The following is a 10208-nucleotide window of genomic DNA, read 5'->3' as shown; positions in this document are numbered from 1 at the left end:
CAGCTCGATATTTTATTTACAAAAAAAGTTCTTAGGTTCAAAAAAACATTCAGTGAACTGAAAAACTGTCGTCGGTAATATAGGTATTTAGCTGTTTCACATACCCTTAAGTGATCCGATCAATTGAAAATGGCTTTCTTGCGCCTGACACCGGCAATACTATTACTACTGTATACGCTGGACTGCCAGTTTCCGGCGCAAAAAAACATTTATAGTTACAAAAAAGATCTTAGTCAGAGGTTAATTAGGTTGTAAATTAGTGAATTAGGAAATTCTAAATAATGTAAATTTAAGAGAGCTGAACTTCTTTGTACGAATCTGTTGATTCTTGAACAAATAAAGATACAAACTAAAAAATATAAGTTTTTAACGAAAATTGGAATAGTTCCATTTTCAGATTTAAAAATTTAATTGCAAAAAAAACATGAATTTTTCAAAAGTGGAATTGAGTACAAAATACGAATCTTAAACAAAATAGTTGAATCCACAGCGAATCAGATAGATTTAAAAAAATCAGATTAATTTCCAAACTTAAAAGAGGATTTTTGAACAAAATACATCAATTTTACACCAAAAATTTTGAATTTTTCCCCTGTCAATACGGATTTTTATCAAAAAATTATTTTTTCATCAAGCAGTTAATTTTTTAAACAAATTGTCTCATTTTTAACAAAACCGCTGTTGAATTTTAGACCCAAATAGTTGAATTTTCAATTTATAAAAGTAACCTTGTACCAAAAATAGCATAGTTGTATTATTAGTTTAATTTATTTTTTTTGTAACAAAAGAAAGCGAATTTTCTAACAGTTAAATTAAATAAAAAAGACGAATTTTTGACAAAATAGATGAATCCGCAGTAAGTAAGATAAATAAAAATAAAAAGAGAATAATTATCAACCCAAAAAGACTAATTTTCAATAAAATGTATGAATTTCACACATCAAAATGGGAATTTCTCTCCCAATACTATGGATTTTTAACAAAGGAATTTTTTTTGAACGAAGCAGATAATTTTTTATATTAATAGTTTAATTTTAAAAAAATTGAATTTTCAACTAAAAAAATATGCTTTCAACCAAAAATTGAATAGTTACACTTTCAGTTAAAAAAATTAATTTTTAACAAAAGAAAAAACGAATTTTCTCATACTGAATTTTAATAAAAAAGACGTACTTTCAACAAAATAGTCCAATACACTGCAAATAAGATGAATTAAAAAAAGAAGATTAAATTTCACCCTAAAAATTAAAATTTTTAATAGAATACATGCATTTTACAGGTAAAAATTGAAATTTTTAACAAGACAGTTGCATTTTCTACCAAAATAGTTGAATTTTCAACTAAAAAAGATACGTTTTCAACTAAAAATGGATTTTCAGTTAAAAAATTAATTCCATATCAAAAATTAATTTTCTTCCAGTCAAATGGAACCAAAGAGACGAGTTTTTTCAATGAAAATAGTTAAATCGACAGCACAAAAGATGAATTTTCACAAAACAAGATTAAGTTTTCACCAAAAAAGAAAATTATTTGAAAGAAGTAGCCTAATTTGCTACTAAAGAGATAAATATTTAACCAAAAGATCAGTTTTTTGGCAAAATAGTACAACTTTCAACCAATTTGTTAAATTTTTTACCAAAAAAGATGACTTTTCACCAAAATAGTTGCATTTTCAACCAAATGTTTAAATTTTCAATCAAATAGTAGAATATTTAAATAAAACAAAAATTTGAACCAAACACCGGAAAAAGCCTAATTTTTTTGAAAAAATGAGAAAAAACAGATATTCTTTAAAAAGATAAATATGGGAAAAAGCGTGAATACTGAAATATGAAATTAATTTTCAAACTTACGAAGTTATTATTGAACTGTAATGTCGCAGGGACATCATTGGCAAAAGTCGGAAACTTTCTTAAAATTCATCATCAAGAAAACGTACTATCGAGCGATTTCTGAACATTTCTCGGTTTATTTTCTTTAGCTGGATTTCTTTTAAATTAACGAAAATTTACGTGTGACGTAAATGAACCTAAAAAATCATTTACGAAATGCAGGTTCCCATAAATTCGTGAACCTTTGGAAACTCAGGGGTCCTTCTTACCTTCTTCAAATCTATTTTACCAAGAATTTTTAACCTTTGGCTTAGTGAGTAAGTAGTTGCTAATCTGGCTACTAGATGACTCTGAGTGTCCTAAGGGGACGTTTTACACTTCAGCGGGAAAATCGGGCCAATTTTGCGGAAATGAATTGCAAAGGATCTACTAAAGATATCAACACAAACTTTTTTTTATTTAAACATACATGCTTTCACTTTAAAACGGCAGTTTTGAATATTTTTAAACGTGAATTCCGCGACCTTGAAACGTCTGTGAACTTTTCGCTACCAAAAACATAAGTGTCATTGTGGTATCACATCGATCAGTTGGGTGATATGAAATAAAAAAATGAAATATATTTTGATTGATGCCTGCATTGGCTATGATCGGCCGAAGCGAATTTTTTTCTACATCAAATTTGTTTCAATAATGCAATATTTAATTAAAGGTTTGAAATTTCACCAAATTTTTTTACCTATTAGGGGCTGTAAACATTTACAAAATTAAAATTTTGAAAATCGTGCTCGGCCGATCAGAGAGGCATGTTTACTGAACAAATAAAAGAAATGATTCAATTCGATCAATATTTCTAGTAAAAGGCATACCATCCAGCTCGAAAAAGGTTACTTTTGGGAAATCGCGTTTAAAGATAAATGAGGCTCCGGCTTCCATAACCGACGCGCTTGTGAATTCCGTACTATTCTCCGCCAAAAAAGGGCTATTACTTTTTCTCTTTTTTGTACGACCAGCCACGCGACTATAGCCCTTCTTGCGCTTATTTCTTGAATCCATTTGTGGACAAAATAATCCGAAAAATGAAAATTTTAGGAAATTTAAGCGATTCAGATGTTTTCGACTCGACACTCGATTCGACACTGAGTTAGTCAACGAATTTTGTATGGTAAACAAAGGCACACGCACACACATTAAAAATATGCCAGAAATAGACTAAATAACACGCTTGCGAAAAAATCTGTTCCTGGAAATGCGATAGTTCGACCGCGTCGCACCAAGACGCATGAGAAGGCCGGAGATGGGTACTTTGGAGGTCTCAAAAACATGGGAAGGAATATGTTTTCGACAAAATTCTTCTAGTGGCATATTTTTAGATACATACATATTCAAAAAATGCAAAAAAAAGGATTTTTTGAAACTTGAAGTGTAGAACCTCTCCTTAAAAAATAAAAATGAGTCTGGAAGCGAGCTATTGAACAATAGTTTTTTGAATTTATAATTTGTTTAGTTGTCTTGTTTAGATAAAGAGAAGAAAAATAAGTCCTATAAATAAAAAAAGGTTTTATTATGGTTTTTAAAAAGGTGTTATTAGTATATGTCAAAAAAGCAGCTAGAAGATTAAAAAAAATTATTTTACAGGATTTTACAAAATATTAGGCAAAATTCAAGTCTTTTGAAAAGAGATTCAGGACTTGTAGAAGTTTGAAATAAATAAAAAATATTTGATGAATTTTCGGAAATAATTCTAAGTTTTAGAATATTTTAACAATGAAGAAATTTAAATTAGATTAGAATCAAATTTAAAATACTATTCAACGTCCCATAATCCAGTTAATGAGTTAATGTATAGAATTCCGGAAAATAAAACCAAGAATCCAACGAGAAGTAAGGGGATTTGTTTGGGGGCTTCTCATTTTTCTTTCCTCTTTTTTTTTAAAGAGAACCTTTTTCTAAATTACAGTAAGAGCATTTCATGGTGGTTGTGCAGATTTGTTCGTTGTATTCTTGGTTTTATTTTCAGAAATTCTATACATTAACATATTATTATTCTTTTCAAAACCTCTTAAATTCCTGAAAATATATTTAGCTGACTCAAATTTTTCTTAAAATTTTAGAAAATTATTCAAAATTTAAACAAATTGTCTTAAATTCTTCCACATTTTCTTAGGAATTTTAGGCAAATTTTTTATGCACTTAAAACCTGTATAAATTCTCTTAAAGCTTCTAAAGTTTTGGTTTGAAATCTTTAATAAAATATTCATTTTTTTAAATCTTTTACAGTTAAAAATTCTTTTCCAATTTCTCCAAATCTTTTAAATACATTTTAGATTTACACGATTTATTTTTCATGAATTGCCACATTGAGTTGAAAATTTGGGATACTAAATAAGAAGCACTAAGAAAGGTGGGCCTGGTCCTAAATTGTTATAATTATGAACGTTTTCTTTTAAATATTTTTTTGTTGCTTTTTTCATAAGTATTAAAATTTAGGACCAAACCCACCTTCCTTAATGCTTCTTATTTATTTTCCAAAATGTTCCACTCGATGTGGCGCTTCGTATGGAAATAAGTTAGGAAATAAAAACAGTGTCGGTAAGGTAAAGAATCTAGCCACGTGATTAGCATAAAAAAATCATTTGAAATTTTCTCATGAGTTTTAAGAATATTTTTGTCATTTTTTTGACATCCTAAAAAATTGAACTTACTTTAAATTTGTTTAAATCCTTGAAAAATTAAAAGATTTATCTAAAAGTCTTTCATATTCTTTCTCTACACATTTTGAAATCTTCAAAATTTAAAATGATTATTTAAAAAAATTAAAGCTAAACCATTTAAATTTCCTCCAGAAATATTTTCAGTTTAAAAACATTTAGAAATAAATTTTATGATAAATTAAAATGATATATTTGGAACTTTCGATATACAAAATTGATAGTGCCAAAAATTAATAACTCTTTATTAGTAGATAAAGAATCTGAAAAAAGTCACTGAAAGTTATATTCACGCAGTGTGGAAACCAATCAGGACGTCGATTTTTTGTAGGGAATTAAAAATGTTACATACTCGAGTCAAAAATACCTCTCCCCCCGCACACATACTCCTCATAATAGACCGTAACGTAAAAAATACAATTTCGAGGTATTTCTGGATGAACTATTATTAATGTAAAATTAAATTTAGCCTTCTTAATTTGATTCAAATTTCCGATAAGGCTCCATTTACTGGGTTTTCCGAATATTTGTTGTGTCACATAAATGTATAAAATTATTTGCATTTTATACAAAAATGTTATTTTTAAAGTTTAAGAGAAAAAGTTTGACATTTGTGTTCATCATGAAATTTAGCACAAACGGTTTATTTTTTCTAGTTCTATTAAAAATGTCGATTGAAAATATCTATTAAAAACAAAAAATGTGGAATTGACAGAGTGTCGAAATCAGTCCTTGTCTGAATCATCCTGTAAATTTGAATTGGTCCCAAAATGTTTTTTTCTAATATGATTATTTGATTGAATTTTCAAGATTTTTGCTAATCGTTAATAGCGAGTGAAAAACCTTTTTTGGTTCAAAATTCAGCTACTTAGTTAAAAGTGAAACTACTTGGTTAAAAATCCATTTTTTTCGGGTTGATGATTCAACACTATAGTTGATAAATCGTTTTTTTTGTTGTTCACAATTTAAATTATTGTTAACTTTTTTAAATTAAAAATTTAACTGTTTTATGTTTGGTTAAAAATTTATCTTCTTCATTTGGAAATGCAACTATTTGTTTGCACATTTTTATATTTTGTAGAAACGCTGTCTTTTGTAATATAAGATTAATGTTCCTGGTGACTAATTCACCTTTTTGGTTGAAAATGCATGTATCTCGTTAAAAAATGATATTTTTTGATAGATAATTATTCTTTTTGTTTCAAAATTTATTTATTCAGCTTGGAAAATACCTTTTTTATTGAAAATTAATGTTTAAGTAATAATTTAACTGTTTCATGTTTGGTTGAACATCAATCTTCTTCAGTTGACAATTCAACTATTTGTTTGAAAATGTCTGTATTAAGTTGAAAATTTTTCTTTTTTCGTAGAATACTAATCTTCTTGGTGACTAATTCACCTTTTTGGTTCAAAATTCCAACTAACAGGTTGAAAATACTATTAAATATTAAAATATTTGGTTGAAAATTTATGTTTCTTGTGAAAAATTATTCTTTTTGCGTAAAAAATTCCATTTTTCTTCGACATTTGTCTTTATAGACATTAAATCCTTCTGCTAGAAAGTTTATTTGTTTAGCTGAAAATTTAATTAACTCGTTGAAAAGTGATTTTATTAGCTGAAAAACCTCTATCCATAATTTAAAATAGAAATATTCTATTTTTGTTGAAAATTAATTTTTTTAGTTAAAAATACATTTATTTTGTTAAAAAATCGTCTTTTTTGGAGAAAGTTAACCTTTTTGGTAAAAAATTTAACAATTAGATTCAAAATTCCATGAAAAATTAAAACAATTGTTTAAAAGTTCACGTATTTTGTTAAAAATTATTCTTTTTGGTTGGAAATATATTTCTTTGGTTGAAAATGAGTTTGGTTAACTAAAAATCTAATTAAATTTTCAAACGTTAAAAATGCTTAAAAAAATGTAACAAACATTTCCAAAATTTTACAAACATTTCTCCGGTTTAAATATTCTTCAAAAGCTTTCACGAAAATTCACAAATGGTTGAAAACATTTCATAAATATTTCAATATATTTCATAAGTGTTTTTAAAGATTTTGCAAACATTTCAGCGATTTCACGCATTCTAAAGATTGTCTGATTTGAAGCTGCACTAGCTGCATCTTTTTAAATTGATTCGGACATTCGTATTGACCGTTATTATCGTTAAAAAAAATCCATCTCTCGGGTAGAAATTATAACTTGGTTCTTAAGAGGCCCTGTCTAGATTTCCTATTTTCTATCGAGGTCCTAAAGTGGCAATCTATCGAGGGCGCAAGCGAAAGCGTCACGCTCAGCTAGCGAGGTCATAAGTAGGCAACCCAATGAGGGCCTATTAATAGGGCCTTTATAGAATCTAGATATTCCCTCACACAGTGTGATGCTATGGTTGCAGTAGTAATAAAGTATAACCAGCACATTGCCATAATCTATTTCCAGAAATTTTTGATACAAAGAAGGAAAATATTAATTCAATTGTAAAATACATTTTCTTCCGCTGATAAACGTTCCTCCGTTTTCTCATATTTTCATTGACATTCGATTATTAACTATACTCTGCACGTTATTCTGAAACTAAACTTATTGTTAAATTTGACTAGAGAAGACTTATTGCTAATAACTAAAGACAAACGCAAGTTATTAAAATATCCGCAAGCGCCGAGAATCGAACGCACGCTACGCAGGTGTATAAATCGAACGCCTAATCCCCATAGCTACGATGCCACGCTGAGTGCGGTATCATAAATGCTTGATGGCATTCATCCGATACTTTAGAAATTAGGAAAAAAGTTTTTTGAAGCTCAATTTGTTATATATAATTTTTAAAAGTACTTACGTGATTTCAAATTAAACCGATCTTTAAGAAAAACTCTTTTCAAATTTTTAAGACACCAAATGTTTTTAATTTTTTCAGAAAAAAATGAAATTTTTCAAAGTTTGCATCTTGGTAATTTTTTTAAATTGTTCTTTTTTTTAAATTTAAGTATAATAAAGCATAAGGACATTAATGTACTTTTTTGTGCTCACATCTGTGTTACCCGTTTTACCTGTCGAGGGCTTTACAAGGTCCCCGCAAGGAAATAATTAATTGATAGAAATGATTTTTTAAATATATCTTTAAGAATAAGGCTTTTTATCTAGTTTAATTAAAAAACATTGTGCTAAAAAATGAGTATATAAATAATGTAAGACAAGTAGTATACGACAATGACCCGTCGAGGTCCAGCAGAGGGAAAGCCTAGATTCTTCCAGCTAGGAAATCTGGCTGCGGCCTCGTGAGAGCCAATATTTATTTTAGGGATAAAGAGGCAAATTCTACCCGGGCTGATGAAATATAGAGACTTACTTTCATCTTTTTCGCAGTTGCTTTGATCAGCTGCTGAAGATGTATCAACAATTGTTTCCAAAGAACCTTCACGTCCTTTTCTTTGCTGTAAACGTAGGAACTCTTTGTCTTCACCATCACTCATAATTTCAAGCGCATTTTGAACCGATATGTCAAACAAATGATCAAGCCGCTCTACAAATTGTAATTCCTTTTCTAATTGACCTGCAATACGTCTGAATTAACCTTTTTTAATCTTTCTCCATTCTTTGAATAAATATTCGATTTTATCAGCAGAACGGTAGACACTCTTTTTTAGAATATTTGTTCGATCCCAGAACAACATACACTTTTCAAGAACACTTAGAGCACTTTTGCGAACCGTTTTTTTAAGGTTATATGTTGATAAAAAATCAATTGGAGCACTTCTTTCTTTGAGGGTAATTTACGTCCACGTAATTCTGCTTTAGGGTGTCCCATTAACCATATAAAATCCGAATCAAGCGTATTAGTCATGACTGAAGGTTCTTTAAACTTAATATTTTTATGAACAATCTAGTAAGACTGAGAAAGATAATACACAAATATTTTGTAGGGGACAACTCGACAGATCTACGCATCTGAAACAAATCCTCTCGTTGAAAATGTTCAGAAGTTCAAAAAAGCAGTGAGTAGACTAGCACAGGTAGAAGAAACCTTTGAATTCTTATTGTCCATTCCGATAACCTTAGTCCAAGACCATAAAATTCGCAGGTAAGTACCTCGCCCACTTCCCCATAATCCGCTTATAGTAACAAAGGTGCCCAGGAAAAGTTAATATTTCCTTGGACAGTTGACGATTTTATGAACTTCGATCGATTATTCAACCGAAAATTTTGAAAGCTTGGCGCCACCTCCAAATATTATTTAAAAATTATTTTTAAAAATGAACATTATTTTTTCAGTATAAGGAACAAGATTCCAGTTGCAAATAATAAGAAAGCGAAAGTCTGTCATTTTGGGACACCCTAGTGTGTACTTGCCGCCCGAGCGGAAGAACTAATAAAATTTTGTATCTAAATTATATCTACAAATTTTCATAAAACAACTTCTTGCTAGGATGCGCACTTTTGGCTCAAATCGTCAAAAATAATATTGAAAATAAACAAATTAAATTTATGGAAAAACGACCAAAGTTGCAATAGAATGTATAATAACAAAAGTTTTTTTACGTGATCACCATAACAGGTATTAGATTTGTGTAAAATTTGACCACACCTGCTTTTTGTCTAATGTCCACGTTTTGTGACCTTTTGTGCGTCTGTAAATTTTTTAGTCTGTTAGAACAGAAGGACAATTTCGTTAGCCAGGCATTTTGGATAAAAATTAAAAAAGTTAGAGCATTTTGAAAATTGCCAAGACTATTCTTTTTAAGTTTCAAGAATTCTATATATGGATAGTCATAGTACGCAAAAAGACAAACAATTTTTGCACACTTATTTTGTTGATAAAAATCAAAGTACCAAAGTTACAGAATTTTCAAAATTCACAAAAAAAAAACGAAAATAAAGATTTGAAGCTAAGCAGCGCACCATATAAAAAAAGTAAAAATAAAACAAGCTTTGATTGTTAAACACCTTACAAGACTGACACAATAAATTTTTTAATTATCTTGAAAATTCAAATTTTGATCGCACAAAAAATAATGAAAAATAAAAAATTCCACTTGGCAGTCAAATTATACAAGATGCGGAAAAAGATGAATCAACAAAAATTGTGCATTTAGAAAAAGTCTACAAATTTTTTATCATTCGTTTTTTAATAGAACTCGTACTTTTTGTTTTATTCGTCAAAAAAAGCAACAAAAATAAAAAAATTAAGTTTCTAGAAAATTGGTTGAAAGTTAAGTCTCTTGTTCTGGTATTTAAAAAGCTATGTATAAAAAAGGGTCTTGGTTAAATGCTTTTTTCTCTCCCCTCTCTCCCTTTATCAAGTTGCGCTCCCCCCCCCTCTCTCTCTAAATAAATAATGAGATCAAATTAGTTCAAAAATTTTGCAATGCTTTGAGAGCTTTCATGTTAGAAATGAATATTAGTTTGCCCCGTGATTCTAATTACTACACCGCGTCTTTTTTGATAGTATTATTTTCATCCGTCTGTCTGTTTTGTCTGTGAATTTGAAGATTTTTAGTTTATTAGCTCTATAGCATTCTTAAGAAGTGAGATATTGGATTGGTCTTTAGTATATTCATTTCGTGTCGTAAACTAAAGATTAAGTTCTTTAGTCAGCCATTTTGGATAAAAATTCAAAAAGTTAGCGCATTTTGAAAGTTTTTCAGGCATCTTTTTTTCATGATTACAAT

General features: G+C 28.9%; 1 protein-coding gene across 1 annotated transcript in view; it reads right to left on the bottom strand.

Moving 5' to 3' along the window:
* The window catches only part of LOC117180798, a 90210-nt gene that overhangs the window by 68762 nt on the left and 11240 nt on the right, over nt 1-10208 (bottom strand). Inside the window, exon 4 of the mRNA XM_033373308.1 lies at nt 7889-8103. Coding sequence (XP_033229199.1) covers nt 7889-8103 — 215 coding nt within the window. The remainder of the gene's footprint in view (nt 1-7888; nt 8104-10208) is intronic.

Source organism: Belonocnema kinseyi, chromosome 1 (assembly GCF_010883055.1).
Source record: "Belonocnema kinseyi isolate 2016_QV_RU_SX_M_011 chromosome 1, B_treatae_v1, whole genome shotgun sequence".
NCBI lineage: Eukaryota > Metazoa > Arthropoda > Insecta > Hymenoptera > Cynipidae > Belonocnema > Belonocnema kinseyi.
This window is presented reverse-complemented; position numbering and strand designations above follow the sequence as displayed.